Source organism: Temnothorax curvispinosus, unplaced genomic scaffold, assembly GCF_003070985.1.
Source record: "Temnothorax curvispinosus isolate PA1 unplaced genomic scaffold, ASM307098v1 QBEX01004775.1, whole genome shotgun sequence".
Classification (NCBI taxonomy): domain Eukaryota; kingdom Metazoa; phylum Arthropoda; class Insecta; order Hymenoptera; family Formicidae; genus Temnothorax; species Temnothorax curvispinosus.
The window spans coordinates 242,791-263,351 of NW_020214555.1; the positions used below are offsets into that span (position 1 = coordinate 242,791).

The 20,561-nt window shown below is 35.6% G+C and overlaps 1 protein-coding gene across 2 annotated transcripts in view; it reads right to left on the reverse strand.

Moving 5' to 3' along the window:
* The window catches only part of LOC112454056 (ATP-binding cassette sub-family G member 4), a 40,887-nt gene that overhangs the window by 13,699 nt on the left and 6,627 nt on the right, over positions 1 to 20,561 (reverse strand). Inside the window, exons 1-2 of one of the 2 annotated variants that reach the window (XM_025015244.1) lie at positions 16,139 to 16,527; positions 14,701 to 15,026 (exon numbers count right to left, since the gene is read on the reverse strand). In XM_025015244.1, coding sequence (XP_024871012.1) covers positions 14,701 to 14,893 — 193 coding nt within the window. In that variant the 5' untranslated portion in view covers positions 14,894 to 15,026; positions 16,139 to 16,527. Of the gene's footprint in view, positions 1 to 14,700; positions 15,027 to 16,138; positions 16,528 to 20,561 lie in introns of those variants that run through there. The other variant, XM_025015245.1, reaches the window with a different exon arrangement.

Sequence of the window (20,561 nt, forward strand, 5' to 3'; positions counted from 1 at the left end):
ATGAAGTGTAGAATGAGGAACAAGGAATCCTTACTCAAGAAAAGACTATGAATACGGCTATAAATATCTTAATTTTAAATCAAAATTATGACAAAAGAAATTTATCCACGTATTTTCAAACAAATATTTTTCTCGCGTTGTACTAAATATAAAAAATATTTATTTACTCCCAGTAACATAAAAACATTTTAATATTCTTGAAATACGGGAATCCCATTCTATTTCTGCCCAGTAAAATTATTGTTTCATTCGTTATCGATTCGATCGAAAAACACGTTTTATTATTTACCAGCCAAAAAGAAACAAAACTTATTGCTTTTCAACGCAAAAGCAAGTGTAATCTTGTTTGAATTCCGGTATGCAAAAAGAGTTTTTTTTTATTTCTGCCAATATTGGTAAGAAAATTTACAAAGCGAAAGAGAAAAAAGTATCTGCTTCGACTGCATGAACATGAACAAAATTTATCAATCTGACTTGATACGTCAGAAGCGATAACGATACGATTGTCTTACTATAGGGTCGTATAACTTGACCTCCCGACTTTATAGCTCTCGATTTCACTAGTGTTCTTATTTCAAAATCGTAAGTGGAGAAGTGGATAATGGCCTGAACACAATGCTTTAGCAATCGCAGTCCTCTTAACAGGAACACACTTGATTTAAAGTTAGGCTACTATTGCAACGCACGCGTCTGTCCCAAGGAAAAAAGATCGGGCACGTTAATGTATATTGTTGACCGCAAAACTTTGCATATTGTTTCTCACGTCACGAACTGCATAATCAGTGAAACAATGAGCTCTGCAGAACAAAAGCTCGGCAGAACGATTTCTCAGAATCTGTTCTTTGACTTTAAAACTTTAATACATTCGCAGAGACTATGAAAGCACATAAAGTATATAAATTATATATATATATATATATTATATATTATATATTATCTTCTTAACAAAAAATATATAATATAGGGTAGACCGGGGCACGTTGTCACATCGGCTTTATTTAAAAAACTAATAACCAGAGGGCAGCACCCGTCATTCCCAAAACGTGTTAGTGTATGCCCATCTTTGGTGTGTTTACAGTGTTGAGATTGCTCCAGCCGTGTTGACGTAAAATCAACTTGAAAGTTTTTTGCGACCGTAAGTAAAATTTTATTGTCTAATATTCAACGTACTGGACATGAAGCTTATGTTTTTTCAGAATAGACCTTTATATTATCTTAAAGTATGTACTTTTACCTACCGCGTGCAATACCTAACCTTATGAATATCTCAAACGTGTCGGCCATGAGGCTGTTTGAAGTAAAAAAATGCCCTCGGGGCACGTTGTCACGAATTTGATGGGAATCTATTGCGAATCTTCGGATGACGATAACGAGTAAAAATATTTTATGTTCAATCACCGACATGATTATAAAAGAAAAAATGTGTATCAATAAGTTGCGCATTCGAGTGGAATTCTTGTATTTAGATTAAGACGAAAACTTCGTGCTTTTTGTACTTTTTTGAAATGAAATAAATGTTTCTGTGAAGGATTTTACTTTTTTACATTGCAGCGCACTATAATATATTGATATTTACGTTGAATACAGTTTGGATAACATTTTGCATCCAATTACATTTGATGTGACAACGTGCCCCGGTCACGGGGCACGTTGTCACAAGCGACCTGTCGTTATTTATTGTTATGTAACAACTGTAGAGTAACAATCACACAAAATTCGATACTGTCCACGTGAAGCTGAGGGTTCACTCGAAATTTTGGCATATGAAAGTACTCTTAAATATTGAATGTAAAAAATACAAAAAATATTGAAAAAAATGTGTGACAACGTGCCCCGGTCTACCCTAATATAAAATATATAAGAAATGCACAAATTACTATATACAAAATAAAAATTGAATACTTTTTAACTATTGTAATATTGCATTTTAAAAATTTATTTTATAGGCACGCTTTTTCTCCAAATCTGATAAACAAAAAATTGTTTAAAGGACGTTTTAGTCTCTGAGATGTCTAAAAGCGTCACAAGAAATATTTCGTTCGCTAATCGTTAGCCTTTAATTACCAAGGCAAGGAAGTACTGCCTATTTTCATTCATCTGACCATCCGGACGAGGTATTTCGTACGAAAGTAATAGCGAAATAATCGCTTAAAGACACACTCCGCATTACATTCACGTGTTGTCTTGCCATAAGATGGTGGCGTTACGTATGCACGTAAAGTGGCAATTTAACGTTCCCTGAGGAAGATAAATGCCACCGTTGTCACGTACGTCATTCATATGAGTATCCTCCACCTGGCCACCCGGTTACTCGCTACGTGCGCAAATATTTGCGAATCGAACGTGAAGATGCATAAAATCGCAATGACACAAGCTACTAAAATGCTATTTTGATTTCAATTCAAGGCGAACCAGTTCCAATCCACTTTTATGCCGAGACAGTGCCCGAGAGTTCTAGGATGTGATATTAGTGACGAAACGGACCGCATGCAAATCTCTTAATGTCGAACGCAAATCATTCTAGATTTGCGATAAATATAGCGTACTATGAGATATCTTTATTGTCTATATAAATATATCTTTGTCTTTAAGCACGTCTGTTATATTTGTCACGCATTATAATTGGCAATACTTGCACTAAAAAAAATCATTATTTGCAAGAAAATAGATTTCTTTGAATTTAGTTTCCTTAATTCAAAGAAGTATTAGGTAGATTCGAGAAAATATTTTAAACTCGCAATGTAAAAAATGTTTTATTAAAGATGTATGTCGCTTATGTCAAAATAAAGGGATAAAGCTGAAATTTACAGAGATTGTGCACTTATATATCCCAAAAACCTGTGTTAAATTTGCGATCGATTGTCCGATCCGTTTCTGAGATATTTGCTTTAAAAGTTACAGAAATTGTGTATATATATATATATATATATACACAATTTCTGTATATATATATATATATATATATATCATAATATGTATTTCTGCTTATGTACGTTAAAAATAAATGAAATTTTTATGGTACACTTCTATGACATCGAGAATTGCAATTACGGTTTTTTAAGATTTTCTGTTTATATATTTTTTTCAATTTTTTAATAATTTATTTAAACAATATCAAGTACAAAAATGGGACAAAATTGCGATTTTTATGCTTTTTCTGTCCCAATGATACCATGTTGTTTATGAATAATTTCTGAGATTAGCTCTACACTGTTTAATCAAGAAAACAAAATTATACTACATATAGCTATATCGACATACATCTTTAAATCTACCCAATACTTCTTTGAATTAAGGAAACTAAATTCGAAGAAATCTATTTTCTTGCAAATAATAAATTTTTTTCCCGTCTATAAATCCGCTTTAAACTTTGGCTTTTATTAACTATGGCCGGTATTCATAGTCGGTTCTTATATATAAGATCGTTTTAAGTTCATCTTTAGATAATACGTAGCCAATTAAACATTATCTAAAGATAAACTTAAGACAATCTTAAATAAAAGATCTGACTATGAATACCGGCCTACGTCTATTGTTCTCTCTGGAACGTGTGTCACTCTCTCTTTACCAGGCATTGTTGCTGTTTCTAGGAATTCTGATAATGTGTGGGCGTTGTGCGTTCTCTTCGCATGGCTTTTAATGTGATCAACAGGAAACATACGATTTCTGGAATATCCTGTACATTATTCCCTCCCCACATGCTTGCGAAGTTAACGCGAGGCGTTTATTGCCTCGTAAGATAATTTCGCTATGACAGTTTATCACCTATGACGTTTATTGCTCGAATGCACAATATTATGATCGTAACTACTATGACCGTATATACACGTTGATCTTATATAATTGCTTTTTCATGAATCAACGTTATACCCTACACATGTAAATATGACATTATACGCGCGAATATCGCGGATAAATTATTATGAACCTATCTCCTAACTCGGATTTATCGTGCCACTTATAATTAGGCCAAATAACAACTATTATTATCGATTACATAGGGTCATTTCGTATATAATGCCGATATATATATATATATCTATATATACTCATACAGTAAGTTACTAACTATTCTCACATTCGATAACTTTGTAACTATTTTGTTGCTAGAAAAATTAGTTCAAATCACAAGCATTTAATTATATATGTGCAACTTATAATTTTTTCGTTATGTTTTAATTTACGTTTGTGAATTCATTTTTGTAGTAACAATAGTTACAAAGTTATTAGATGTGAAAGTAGTTAGTGACTCACCCGGTATATATATACAAATGTTAATGACTCATAAATATAATTAACGTTTCTACTTTTAAAATCGGCGGTATATAATTTTTACGACGTTTTCTGACTTCAACCTCTGTGTAATTCCAGAACACGGCCATGTGTTATAATCAGAACGCGGGTTCCCCGTTATCGCTCGAATAGAGAGCGGTTTGTTTGAAGAAAAAGCAAAATATACAAAGTGCAAATACTGTTAACCCGGTCTCTGTTCCTCGATCCTCGAAAAGCGAAGGAAGTCAATGACCTCTGCACGCTGATGGCTGCTTTCCTAACAATAAGTAGCAAAGAGCTACGTGCCCGATTAATGTAATTAAAGTAAGTGTCTTCGTGGAAAGATCCGCGTCTTTAATATACCGACTGTTTCATAATTAAGCTTAAAAAAAATGGAGAATGAAATACGACGAATCGTGCATGGCAAAGGTCGTCCGACAATCTAGATCAGGAGGTTTCTGATATGTGCCGCACTATAATTTTAGATCATTATTGTCGATACGTTTTACGATCGTTGCAACTTTCCAAAATGATTGCGTCACACGAAAATATAAAAAAAAATGTAAAAGTTACTCCTTAATAGGATTCAAACTCGTTAAATGTTGTGAAATTATATTAAAAGTTGATAATCACAGTTAATACATTTTATTTAATAATAAAATATATTTTAGACTTCGGTCGAATAATTTCAAGATGACTACCGCTCCTCAGTGACAATATAAAGTAAATATCTACTGTCTGTAATAACGCCCATTAATTGCACCATTGCCGTCGATTGATCACGTACGTAGAATATCGCCGACCATACACGAACGAGCCTTCGGACTTACTCGCAAAGAGAAAGAGAGGCGAATCGAGTTTGCCAATTTCGAGTCTGGAAGAGGCTGCATGAGGCGAATTGCGCAAAACGTGGATTGCAAAAATCTCGCTTTGACATACGGCAGTTTACAACGCTTAAATTACTCCGATTGCTCAGGCTGTATGCTGTATATGTTCTACGACCTACGTGCATGCGGATGCGTTTATGTATTGAATGTATAAATACAGAGGCAAAAGATATATATACATACATATATATATATATATATATATATATATATATATATATATATATATAGAGAGAGAGAGAGAGAGAGAGAGAGAGAGAGGGCTGGGGGGAGGAGAGAGAGACGAGAGACAGACGAGATCTCAAAATCTCATGCCCGGCTAGCTGTCTTTTCGTCATGTTAACATGACGTCATGTTAAACTTTCTTCATTTTATGTTGCAATTGTGCGAATATAACAGCATAAAAACGCTTCACGTACGTTTCATCGAGGCGCTGTACCCTAATTTCACAAATGTATTGTGTATCGTATGACCATCAGCCGCGACGAGCAATCCTATCTGAATAGTATTCGCACACGTCCGATAATTTCAACACAATATTTGCATAAGACAACACGAGATAATCTTGAGACATCCTCAACATACTATAGAAATTATTCCTCGTGGCATCTTCGCAGGCTGCTCTGAAGAATCGCAATTATCTCGAAAAGAACGAAAAGTTCTGTGGACATTTTTTCCTTACTCCGAAGAAAATATCGAGCCTTTTATTAATATAATAATTTCGTGGTGGGGAAATGAAAAGTGTCCAGGATTTGTGCCAAATTTTTCGAAATCTTGAAATATGCGTTTACTCACGAGACGACGTTCGATCCCTTGGGGCTCGTCGCTATTCTTATACATTATTGATAAACATTTTAACGACCGTAAGGAAAGTGATAATTGCAAGCAAGAGTATTTGATAAGGGACACTCAATGAGTCACCTTAGTATGTCAAGTTTTATTATGTGAATACTGCGTTCTTGATGGAACAATGACATAGGAATTTCCGTAGGGAGAAGGGGGAAGAAAGAGATTGTAATAAAGACCTCTAAAGACAGCATCGCAATTAAGAGTACACAGTAAAAAATTTTGTGTTAAATTTAACACATTTCACATGTCCCAATTTATCCACTCAAATTTTCGTGTTAATTTAACATAAAGCAAATATGTAAAAAAATAACAAACATAATATGTAAAAAATTAACATAAAAATTTAACATTTAGACGCTTTCAGAAATCAAAGTTTATGTTAAATTGACATCTCTATAATGTTAAATGTAATTAAAATAAGATGTTATTTTAACATTTAAGAGAAGCATTTATTATTAGTTTTGATCTTTTTTTGATGAATAACATAAGAATTGTCAATTTAACACATAGTAACTGTTATAAAGAGGAAGATAACACAATTTATCTGTTCACTTTAACATATAAAATATATCACCAAGAATTCATGCACTCTTACATGTATAAATTGTGTTATTTTAACTCTTAAAAATGGTTAATATTAATTTAACATAGAAAAGTTAAGTAACACAACAACGATATGTTAAATTAACATACAACTGTGTTAGAAATTTAACACAAAACTTTCTACACAGAAAAATTTTAACACAAATACGAAATGTTTTTTATTGTGTAAGTAAAAACGTAAAGAGTGGGAGCCTCGGTAATAGGATGCAAAGTTGTATTGTTCCACGAAACAGGTTTCTTTACTTTTTGCGCACGTCGAAACGTGTCGTTCAGCCACGCGAGCGATGTAGATTTTACTGCTACTCGAAATGCATCTTGCTCTCTAAATCGACGAAAAAACACGCTCGATGGCTGGTTACAAGACACGAATTCGATAAGTGTAAGCCGAAGTCACAGCTCGTGCTTTCCGCGTGCCGCAATATCTGTTTAAGCTGATATCAGTTTATCTGTGATATATCGTGACATAAAAGATTCGTCCAAGCTCGTCAAGTACGTGCACATAAATAAATTTACTCGATCGAAAACCAGAGGTACGCGATTATGTTCCCCTAGCGCAACATCTTTGTAAATAATAAAACGGGTAGAGTTAACGGCGGATGAACAAATGATCTTAATTCAAGATATTATATTAGAAATAAATTTTATTCCTAAATGTAATGGATATAAGGTAATCGTTTCGAATTTACTTAGTCTTCTTTAGTACTAAAATAGAATTTACTTCTATTTTCGTACTGAAGAAGATTAATTGTAAGTGAAGTCGAAAACGTTTATATCCATGACATTTAGGAATAAAATTTATTCCTAATGTAATTTAATCTTGAATTTAGCTCTAGTATTGTTGGCCCATTATTCCCTCCTATATCTTTGTATAAAACGAGCCTAATATTTCAATAATTAAATATCATATCTTGTTGTTAATGACAGTCGTCACTATTATTTATTTTCGATAAGACACCCTTATAAAAAACAAGATCATCAAAGTACGAGTGTCCCTGCATCCACGAATGCACACCTACAACCATATGTGTCCCGCGATAAGAATTATCTCACACAATGAAGTGCCGTTCGTATTTTTATCTGGACTATAACAATAATTATCGTTTGTAATACACGTTTTCTTGGTCCCGAACAAACAATTAGTCTTCTGATAATGTTACACATTAAACGAATAATATTTCTTGTTCTATCAGTTCTATTCCGAGTTATGAAAGCATCCAAGCGATTGATCATCGAAATGTTCGCCGCGCCGCGCCGTCGCGTCATGTAACGTCTATCACTGGAAAAGGGAAAAATAACGAATACGACGTATTATCGTCCGGTGCTTAATTATTGCCCATACACGACAAGAAGATGAGTATTATTACCGGAGGTGTCTCTCCGCAAGAGAGAGATAGCATTACTAAAATAACGTAATAATGCTACTACGTCCTGAATTACGTGGTCGCGGCTGTACTAGACTCCAAATGGCGGTTGTCAAGGCCGCTAGAGTATGATTTTCAGTACTCCCATCAGATGATGCGTTATCGGCGGATTGCAAAAGATATTTTGATTTTCACATTCGATCTCACGATAAGGCGCGCGATCGATCGATATCGCGTATCTTCGCCATCTGCTATACGTATCACGTTCGGATGCTTCAAATCCATTACCAATCAATTCCATAATCAAAGTGTCTAAAGTTCTAGAATATCCAAAGTAGAATCATGACCAGCGAGTGGTGCCAATAAAATGAAGTTTTATCGTTACAAGTGAAGCGATTCACTTCGCGCTCGCGAGAGCCACGATAAGACGGAACAAAGACTCTCCGATGATGTTTACCGCTCGATATTATTATTATACGTTTATCGACTAACGTCGATTCAAGCGTGCGTTTCGAGCAATGCTAGAAAGAACCGTGTTCCGTTCTCGTTTCTTCAAGAAAATCACATCTATTCCCTAAAATTTTCCCCGAAATATTTTCAAATGTAAGAGGACAGGCCTAGTGAGTAAAGCTGGATATATATGTTAGTGCTTAAAATATGTTGATTTTTATATTCTGACTAGTATTTTTAATCAAATCTTTCATAGCACAGGTTTCATATATATACGCACGGTCTCATATACACACCATCAATTATGAGAATCATCAAAACGGTGAACATCCTTTTCGGCACTAATTAAGAGGTTCTCATACATATGAAGGGGTAAAAGCCATAGTAATGTAAGTCAAATTTTTTTAAATATTGACTCGTGTGCATAGATGCAATTTATATATTGTATAGATTGCATCTATGCATGCACGAGTCAATATCTAAAAAAATTTGACTTATACTTGACTATGGCTTTTACCCCTTCATTATATAATGCGAGATATTAATTTAAGTTTTTTTGTTGGAATTCAACAACTCTTATTAATTTGCGTTTTTCCGTTGAAATAATTCATAATATCCATTACGCACTGAAGATGACCATATTGAAGGTTGAAACGTTTGTTTTTAATGTTATTAATTTATGATACATATTTTAAACATCAACATCCAGCTTTGTTCGCTAACCCTGTCCTCTTATATTGTTTATAATTATACGAACGTGGTAATATATTTACTTTTACATATTTTCTAAAGTATTTAAGATACACGCACACAGTTCAACTCAAGATTTATGTGTTTCTTTGTAGACTCAAGAATTACATACCTTGGAGATCTCTAAGATACCATGTCGTAATCGGCCTTCTTGCAAAATTGCAGTCGCTAATCCTATTCGTGAGAAGCAAGCATCGAATTACACCTCTTATTACGAATTCTTCATCAAAAACTTGGAGAAACACGCACGTTGCTCACGTTACTTTCAAATCGGTTTGCGCTGACGCTAATAAAGGATAAAGAGGTGAAGGCAATCGTCCAGTGATCTGATTCTATAACGTTATAATTTCAATAATAACAAGCAGCAGTGAATGATCGATTTTAATACTCGGTTAATACCCTTACGCATTCATCAAAGATTGATTCGTTGCGGAAGTACTTTCATGAGCTATAAGAAGAGAAAGAGGCAAGACGAGTGCGCCATATTCCCAGCCTATAAATAATCGGAATATACGACGTAATCTATGACGTGTATACCCATAAAATATGCGGTGAAATGTCTCACATCGCGAATATAGTCTGACTGCGATACAAAGGGCATTACGGAAAATTAATCGTGCTTATGTGCACGATACGACTTTCTAGCACTATTATTAATATATCGATCTGGTACACATCAGGTACAACGGTGCACCTGATACTGATACCGAGCACAACAGGTGCGGTATTGCTTAGCTTGCGCCCGCAAACCGCGCAGCCTCGATCGTATCGGATGGGGTTTTCCTAGGTTTTTCCTGTTCAAAGTACGAAAGAGAATCATTTATGAATATTTCCTTTATGAACCGCGTTCCGGTACCGCCTTATCTTTCGCATGCCGTATCACGATGATAAGAATATCTAAGAGTGCATTCGCGGGCGCCCGTTGCACGCGGTTACACCGTGCCGCATTTCTTCAGACACGCATTTCTTCGACGTGTTTGGCATGCGAACGGTGCACTTTCACTCGACGGTCAATGTCATCGGAAACCAGTTTCCAACCGTTTATCTGACGCCGGTGCTGGTTCCTGCATACGGGAAGGTGCGGAGGATATAAAACCAGGAAATCCGGAGTTCGGTTTAGGGGTCCTTTCTCATGGGCATGTGCAAATGACCCGTAATACATTCACGGACGTTCCTGAACAATGGAATTATCTGCTACCGCATTAAAAAATATTTCACACAAGGTTATAAAAAAGCGTGTAATATCAGATAATTAACCAATGCCAAGAAGATGATTACGTGATAAGTAACGTCATTCACAGAATAAGTTAAATAATACTTCATTGCTGCACAATACAGAGAGCACATTTTTTATTTTTAGAAGAATTTTAAGTCAAAAATATGTTCTGCTTTTCTATAACTAAATATAAATTGTATTATTATATTAATATTTACTGGTTATATTCTCTGATCATTCGATAGATGGCATCCGATAGAATCTGTTTCTCGTACGTAAAATATGATGACCGGTGATATAAGAACGATATATAAATCACCCAAAATCGCACGTATGTCTAAAAAACGTGATAAAAATGTCTTAAAGATGTCTTTTAGACATTGTAAGTTTGAACCGTTACTTACATGAGACAAATTGAACTTTCCGCGCAAATGATGTACGCCGAAGGGTCGGTTTCACTATCTCCGATTAACTGTAACCTTTGTTTAGTTCGTTTAAACTCACTCTTCGTCTCTTTTTAAAGCTCAGACTTGTATCGTACCATGATATTTTCTTATCAAAAATACGGATATGTTATAATGATGGATGGTTATAATTTATAATGATATGCCAAGGCTTTTTGTTTTCAACCTGTAAGATATGAATACGGATTGAAAACAAGGCCTTGGCGTATCATTATAACCAACTTATCCGTATTTTGATACAAAAATATCACGATACGATACGGTGATACGGTACAAGTCTGGACGTAGCTTTAGGGGGACAGTTAGAAAGAGATGAAGATTGAGTAAGTTTAATCGAAGGTTATAATTAACTGACGTTGGTGAAACTGGCTCTAAAGCAATTCAGATGCAAAAAACTATTCCGGTATTTATAGTGTTGCGCAGCGCCCAATTTTATGGACAAAAACCGGCATTTGAAATGTATTCAAGATAAGTATTCATCTAAAATTTTACATACATATATTACATATACGGAAAATAATGTTTTGCTTAGTCAGCGACCAAAATAGGATGTTAAAAAAGGCCGATTTTCTGACTATGGATGGAACCTAAAATTCGAGTCGCATGGGTATCTATGAGCCATATAAGAAGTGAAAATCACAGCCCTTTTTCCAGGAGACCTGTGGGAAGGGCAGAAAATCTGTCAAAACTGTTGAAAATTGCATTCTATCTATCCGGAGACAACTAGAGTCGGCAACATTTCAAATCCTAACACTAGGAATTGCATCAATGATTTCGAAAGCTGTCACTTGACTACTCGCACCCATAATGTTTTTTACATGTAGTGCAAAACATGCAAAAATCACAATTTTTCATATTCTGGTCCGTCATATTGGGTCCGCCATCTTAAGTCCGTCATCTTGAGTTTCGGGATCCCGATATTGAAACATTATTAGCAATCTCATAAACTATTGGATAAGTATTTAACCGGAAGCTGGTTTGACTGAAAATTCTTCCATATCGCCGACTCTAATTGTCTCCGGATAGATATATTAGAATGACGCAATTTTCAATAGTTTTGACGCTGATTTTCTGCCCTTTCCATAGGTCTCTTGGAAAAAGGACTGTCATTTCCACTTCTTATACGACTCATAGATATCCATGGAACTCGAATTTGAGGTTCTATCCACAGTCGGAAAATCGGCTTTTTTTAACATCCTCCTTTGAAATGATAAAACCATCGAGGGGCAAGGGGGTATATTAATTGCGGGAAAAGTCATATACTTATTACTTATTATTATACATTTACTTTTATTATTAATATCAGTAATATATAACATTATTATATGATTATGTAATATTTTACATTATTAACACATAACAAAAAATAATTTTCGCAGTAATTACATTTCTGTCTCAAAAATGTTTTGTTTATCAATTTGTGGTGAGTTCAAGAGTGCAAGAACTTAAGGAGATAAAGAAGAATTCTTCTTCGAAAGCAATTTTCTTAGTAATTGCCTTCGAAGAAGAATTCTCCTTTGTCTCCTGAAGTTCTTGCACTCTTGAACTCACCACAAATTGATAAACAAAACATTTTTTGAGACAGAAATGTAATTACTGCGAAAATTATTTTTCGTTATGTGTTAATAATGTAAAATATTACACAATTATATAATAATAGTGTTATAATAATGTTACATATTACTTATATTTGTTAATAATAAAAATAAATCTACAATAATAATAGTAATAAGCATACGACTTTTCCCGCAATTAATATACCTTCTTGCCTTTCGATGTTTTTATCGTTTCAAATTTGGTCACTGACTAAACAAAACATTATTTTCCGTATGTAATATACATATATATGTAAAATTTTAGGTGGATATCTCGAATACATTTCAAATGCCGGTTTTTGTCTATGAAATCGGGCGCTGCGCAATACTGTGCGTCATTTTGACGTATGCTTGCTAACTGGGATATTTCCAGTACAATAAAATATAGTGAATCATTTTTATATACGCGTCATAAATTATAGTAATAAAAATATAATTTATTGCATGGGAAGACTGATTGTCGCTCATTATTAGTAACATTCGAGCAGCTAGAGATAAAGCTCCCTTCTGCTTTTCTAATTATAATGACCCAATAGTGAATCATTATGTTCGAACATCCCATGCGCTACAATAAAACATGCGAAGTAATAATATCAATAAATTACAATTTCGACATTTATCAGACTTCATTAATAACTCTAGCAGGAAGTTACATTTTAAATTTTAATTTTGCCTTTTATAAAAATAAAATACTGTAATAAAGTAATTTAATTTGACATTGAACACTTTTGCATGCTTTTTTGAAAAACAACTTGTGACAACTTCTTGTTTTACATTTATTTGCTTACATCTGCAGTCTGTATGCAAGTTTCAGCGTATCATGTGTAAAAATATAGGATCATCGCGGACTTTACGTAATTAAACAAATAACGTAAATCAAATTATTACGTGGAAGTAGATAATGTATGATAATGTGTGATATTTGCGAGGAACATGAGTGTTCCTGGGTGTTCAATAGGAAGCTATCCGATTTCCATAAGTTATGTATGTTTATTAAGCAATTATGGTAATTACATAGACCAGAGATCAGGCGAGTGCTTTTTAGAAAGAAACTCGTCATGCTGAATTCGTATAATGTAACACGTGGAATGCAGTTCAAGGGCGCGGCACGTTCACATGCGGTATGATTTGCGAAACAATCTTTTTACAGTTTCTCGACTTTTTTTCTATGACACTACATCGTATTCAACTATAATAATGTATTATCATGTCCGGCTAATGCCTAATCGGTTGGGTATTAATGCTACGTTACGCTCTGACCGTTGGCTTGTCTTTCCACCTCCAACCAAGTTATATCGCGAATTTTTAACTGAAGTTCCATGGTATCGGCTTGCCCAATCAAACCTTATCCAATCATTGTAAACCTGAGGTATTCCGACCGCGCGCATGTTGGATTATGAAAGTCTTAGATGATATTTAGATAAAGAACATTCGTTAAACTGCAACACTGACAGAATATACAACAGTTAATTAAAAATTTTTTATACAACTTGGCGATATCTAACAAGTGTGAAATCGGTTCTGACATTTCACACGTGTAGAATACTAAGAGTTGTAGGTGAATTAATATTATAGTTTATGATTCTAATACGTGCGAGGAACGGAATGAAGAGTCATCTTGATTCTTCGAATGTTTGTAAAGAAAAAAAATTGCACGCTAATTGGCATCGCATTAACGTTGCGTGTGTCGTCTGTTAAAAAATTATGTAACTATTTGCAACGTGAAGCTTAAGTTCAGGGTAGCGATCATGTAACTTTTTCCCTAGAGCGAAAACGTGAAAAGTTAAAAGTTTCATGTAACTATCTCTTTCTATTGCTGTTGAATAGAAAGAGACAAACTTTTCACTTTTCACGTTTTCGTTCTAGGGAAAAAGATACATGATCCCCAGATCGTGTCGAAGGTAGATATGATAACACCATGAGACGCCCCTTGGTGCTGCGCGTTAGATTGTAAAAACGCACGAACATGCGAAACGCATTTGGAAATATTGTGAGATGTTACGGCAATTTAGTAAAAGTTAAGCGATATCGATTTTCTCTTTTTTACAACACTCAATTCTTTTGTAATATATCGCCATATGTATTAATCCACCTTACCTGAATCAAAAGTGAAAACGCGTCGGTCTTAATTATTGACGAAAATTATTCGATGTACGACTTAATTATTGGCAAAAAGGCATTGAAGGACGTGTACGTTATTCGACCGCGTATTGAGATCAAATCGACATTAAGTAGGAATAAAAGTGTACTTACTGCTTTTGCGGCCTTCTCGAACTTTATACGTGAGATCGGTGAATGCCAAGTCGACCGGCGGCCTCTTCGGCAGATGCGTGATCGTTTTCGGCTGCGCCGGCACGATCTGCAGTCGCACCGCCGAACTCTTTCTAGTTTGCAACAAAATTCCATTGCAGTCCTCCGCCGTCGAGCAATTTCCCTCATGCTTCATCTTTCAGCGAGATTGTTCTTCGTACTTTCGCCCTGATCCGCGCGCGTATTCGCAACGTTTAGAGATCGATGAATCACCTTCGCGCGGGTAACACGCGAAAATATTCCGTAATCGGCGATTTATTTTTCACAACCTGCAATATCGTGCGCCCACATGATGCAATGCACTCCGCAAACCGACCATGTTAGGGATAGCGTTTTGTTTCGAGGGGAAAAAGAATAATTTATATCCGTACTATGAGTTACTTCTGGAGCGAGAACTTACTTGAAATTTACTTAAGTTTGCAAATCTCTTTTCCGTAAGAAATATTGCGCTTCTTTCAACTCAACCAAGGCGTCAAGGTTTTAAATCCTGTTTTACGATGATTTACCCCATTCACGAAAGATTGCAAAAAATCATGTTTATGATAGAAAGAAATTATAAGTATACAAAGACACACGATAATCGAAAAACTGTCATTTGTATATATATTTGTACAATTTATTTCATTATTTTTCAAACAGAAGTATGACTGTAACATTAGCATTGGCCGTTTCACCGCAGTACAACCATACGAGACATAAAATTAATGCGATTGCGGCTACTAACTATGCAATTTACGTTACTTTAACGAATTATTAAAGATTTATTCCATCAAACTACTTAAACTACTAAAGTACTTATTAAAAAAACGCAATTTAACTGTAATTTCAATATAATTATAACATGGAACATCGATTGCACGCAGAAAGATTATATACCATAAAAATCTATATAAAACAAAATGAGGAATAAACAAGGTCTAGAATTGACCTTGTTGTAAATTAGTGTTTTATAAAACAGCGCGAGCAATTTTTGATCGCCATCGCATATCAAGCGCTAATTTTTTTTATGATGTTGATTACGATTTACCCACATGCCTCACACACAAAGCTAAAAATTTTTCTTTAACTTTATTCCTTCCAAATATTTACTCATGCAGTAAGAAACACTTGAGCCGTCGTATCGTGTTGTGATAACACCGCGAAACAGGAAAGACCATCCGGTTCTCGCGGAAACTACACACAAATCAACCTTCGTGGAAACGTTTAGAAAATTAATCTATCTTTCTTACGAAGTAATACTAGTACTACTCCAGCAAATCATTTCAAGAAAACTCCATTTCTTGACGACAAAAATCACAGGATGGAGAATGTCTCTTTATGAGATACTCTTCCGTGAAAAAGAGAAAAGAAGAGAATAATTTTGATGCACTGATTCTCTTACATTGTCCGACTTGGCGGTGTGCCGTTGAGAAATCTTCGTCGTTGGAGAAATCTCTCCGCGGACGTCGAAGCCTAGCCCTGAGATATAACGAGGCGCATCTCCGGAGTTTGACCCAAAACGATCGCAAGTAGTACAAATGTGTGGACAACACCAAGGATGGTAAGACACGACGACGCGACGCACTCGATCCGCACGGCTGCACGTGTCGCGGTGCACTCCCGAGCGTGCGCGACTCACCGCGGCTTTTAGAATCCCACCGGATGCGCTCCGATAACAAAGCCCGCGGCAGGAAGGATCCGGTGGGGTAACAGAGTGAGAGGAGCGGCGCGCTTCGTGCCTTCGCACCTTGTCCCTCGCGATGCACTTGCCGCTTGCCGCCGCGACGACTCGAGACCAACTGAGCTAAAAAGCTACGAGTCTACTGCAAGTCCGTCGCCGTTGACCGTCACCGTGACGTCCCTTTTGTCTCGCTCCCCTGGCCTTCCTTCCCTTTTTCCATTCCGTGCCGATCAAGGAAGAAGGCATTCACAGTGTTGCACATGGGAACAATCGCTATATCGATAGATCAAAGTCTGCGCAGAAGGCGATGACTAACGTAATGTTGGTAATATCCGCGCCGCGGGAGGTCAGCCATCCTCTTTGATCTTATCACAATCTTTTCGTAATTTGTTATCGCGGTGGAAAATTAGAAAGCTATATATATAGACGGATGTGACTTCCGTCGAAAATCCAACGATCTCTCACCGCGTTTTAACGAATCGTGCTCGGATAAGAAACACCGTCCATGCTGTATCCCAGTGAATATAATATCCCAAATCGGGACATTGTCTTTTAGACATCTTTTAGATGTTATATCACCATAAAACGCCTTAAAGACGTCTTATGTCCTAATTAGACATACGTGTTGTCTAAGACGTAGTGAATTTAAAATCAAATTAAATATAACAGTTATTTTAATCACTTGCCGTCAGTTTTAGGACTGGATCACAATATATTGCGTTCTTAATAAGCAGGGCGTAAATGGATCGTATCTTGAATTGCCACCGTGGAAACTCGCGTAAATGGCTTTAGAGACAAAGATGTTTATCCATCGCGATGGTTCGCAGAAAAAAAAAACAGACTCTCTAAATCTCATAGAGTTGTTTCGTCACTAGTATATTAGAGTGATTGCGATAGTCACTCTAAAAGAGAGGGTTGTTACTCGAATTTGAGTAAATGTGGGCACTCATAAGGTAGGAGTGAATTTTTCACTTAAATTTTTAAGGCAGCTACTCTACCGGAATGATATGATCTCACTCTGAAGCTATGGTGAATGACGATGCACTAAAGATCGACTGATTTATGATTCAAACAGAGTGAAATTTCCCACTCAAAATTGTGACATAATTCACTCCTATGAACATTGATCTACTGCACTCGAAAAGAGTGCCCTTTCACTCAAATGGAGTGCAATTTTATTGTAACTTATAGAACGCAATTTTACTCTTTCTCAAAAAGTGCCGAATCACTCGAAGGGCACGGGCTCAATTTTCACTTTTCATTACACTTGCGTTTCACTCATTTTGAGTGATATTTCATGCACTCTTCAACTTTTAGAGAGGAGGAAACAGAAAACGAGACTCCTAACTTTATCCCTATTTCGAATTAGAAGACATAAATAGACTGCGAAGAGTGCACTAAAATGGAGTACAAGACGTAAATACATTAGTCAAGAATATCTCAGTTAGTTGTAGCGCGTCATGAAAGAGCTTAGTTGTCCCAAACTCAAAGTTTTCGATTTTTCGCCGTTTAGAATCAGGATTTGTATGTTACACGCTATGTTACACGCTCAGCAATAATGCGAATGCCAGCGATGACCCTTCTCGATTTTATTTGCAGTCAACCATCTGGAATATACCGATTGATAATGCATTACGCAAGCCGTTGCTGCTGAAACAGCACTATCCACGTGTACCTGTATCGATGTTTCATAAGCGAGCTTATCGTCGAAGACGGTTAATTAACATCGTTCGAGGCTATGCACGCGTACAACATTACAGACTGGACGTGCGCGCTACAACATTAGTAAAAAATGCGCGGTCGGAAATTTTTTTATTTTACTTTTTTTAATTTCAATGAAGTATGCCGCCTGAAGGCATTCTTTATTTCAGGCTTTTACTGGAATATTAACGAGCTGAGGCATCAAAAGTAACGTATCATAATTGCGACAGTAACAGAGTTGAATCTCATTGAAGCCCCATATAACTATTTGTAATTTTGACGAGACTACATTCTGGAAGAAAATTTCCTAACAGCTACGTGTGGAATTAGTTTGCACGTCATATATACTCATTCATAATGCAGAAGAGATGTAGAGCGGCCATTGTAGCGCCGCGCCGTTAAAGGCTCGCCATTAATCGATTGACGTAAGTGCGTAATGATTTAATAGGAATCTATAAAGACCACGACGGATTAATTACGATTATCACGATTCTTTGTTCTTCAATACCTTTAAATCATTATTACTGTAGTTGTTGAAACTCGTGCCACTTCAGTGCGCAATAATGTCATAATGTGTTAATAATAATCATGAAAGACAATTTTTTTTACAAAAATCTCTCTATAATCACTTTTCTGTATCTCCTATCAGTTTAAAATAAGATATCAGCCATACAATTCGACGAAGTAGACTCGTTTGACGTCAATTGAAACCTGTGTGTACTTCGCATGAATATACAATCACCGGAAGACTGAACGGTCAAGCATTGAGACGCGTTCGCAAATCGAACGCGGTTCGACAGCAAAATTCTGCTTTATACGTCACGAATAAGCGTTTCCACTCATTAAATGTAACTTGTATTTTTTGCGCGTTTGATCGGCTATAATTCGGCATATTTGTGGCTGTATTTCGCCACATTTTGTTACTGCGCTCGTGCAGAATCATGCAAAATGAAAACTAACAATGAAGAGAATGTATCGAAATCGGAAAATATGCATATACTTCAGACATTGAGAGAACAAAAATTTGAATTCATATTAAATACAAACCGTAAAAACAATGTTGCTTTTTAAAAATATCCTCATAATATCCAAAAATATATCCTACGTTTAAAAAACAAATAAGGAAAATAAACGGATAAACAAATCAGCGAAACATATAATAAAGCATAACAGTTTTTTCCTAAATGATAAAAAAAAAACAAAGAAAAAATAATATCGAAAAATGAAGAAGAAATAATAATTTCCTCTTAAATCACTACGATGATTACACGATTGTACTCGCACTTGATCATTTTAAAGGTTATCAAATTGGCCGACAAAACGCGAAGCTAAAATCTGATCGCGAGCGTAAAATGCGCATACATTTACGTATCATTTTAGAAGTGGTGCCTTGCCGAAAGACGCCGTCAGGCAATTCGGTGACGCATGTCAAACTGTCGTGCGTTCTTTCCGTTTAACGTCATTGTATATGCGCGCGTGCAATACAAAGTGGCTTGAATGCGTAAGATGCAGCCATATATCGCGGAACGGGCCACTTTTTTTTATTCTCAAATATTCTTATACTCGAAATATTCACAAATTGAACCGAGTAAAAAGCTTCCGATAAAATATTATGTCGCCAATCGCATACAATTCCATCGTACTTTTATTGGTCTCTCGCGTTTACGTAACTAATAACAGCTCATCACGCAATAAGAATTATGAGATAATCTCTTACTTGTTTCCTCAAGTATTATATACAGTCACACGAAGTGCAATCATTTTTTTATTTCGCTTCGCGCGGGTTTGCGCGAAGATGAAATTTTTATTTCAAAGGAAAAGAACCATGAAACTATGGACAAGTTTTGATCTTTAATTCGATAAATTTAAAAGTGTGTCATAATAGCGGAAATGCTGAGCACGCTGCCACACTGTCGTGAACGTGACTCTTTTGCCGATGATTATTTTTTTGTGCTGGAAACCTTAGAATAGAATTATACGCGGAAAAGCACAAAGGATTACAAAATCCGTGAAGAAAATTAAATAATTGGAATTAGAAACGTAGACAAAGTGTAATTTCCTTCGTGTTTCCTGAAAAGCGGCAGTACAGAACTGTAGGTTGCATAACTGTTTCAGAAGAGCTATTTTGTCGTATAAATGCTCTGATAAAGCTGATAAGTGCCATTAATTGCAGTGTAATTTTACCGCAATTATATGTCATTAAATGCGAATATGATTAATATCATATGCTGAGAAATTTATTTATCAGAATTATTTAATTTTAATAAATATGGATTAAATAATTATTTTGAATAATTTAGAATAGTTTAGAGGCTGTATTCTCGTTTTTCCGCGAGTTTGTGGAGTAAAATCTCATTCTAAATAAATCTTGCGGCAAAATATTTTCTAAGACACGGAAAGAATCAAAACATTTAGCCTTAGCTAGCGTGCATGCAGCAGCAAT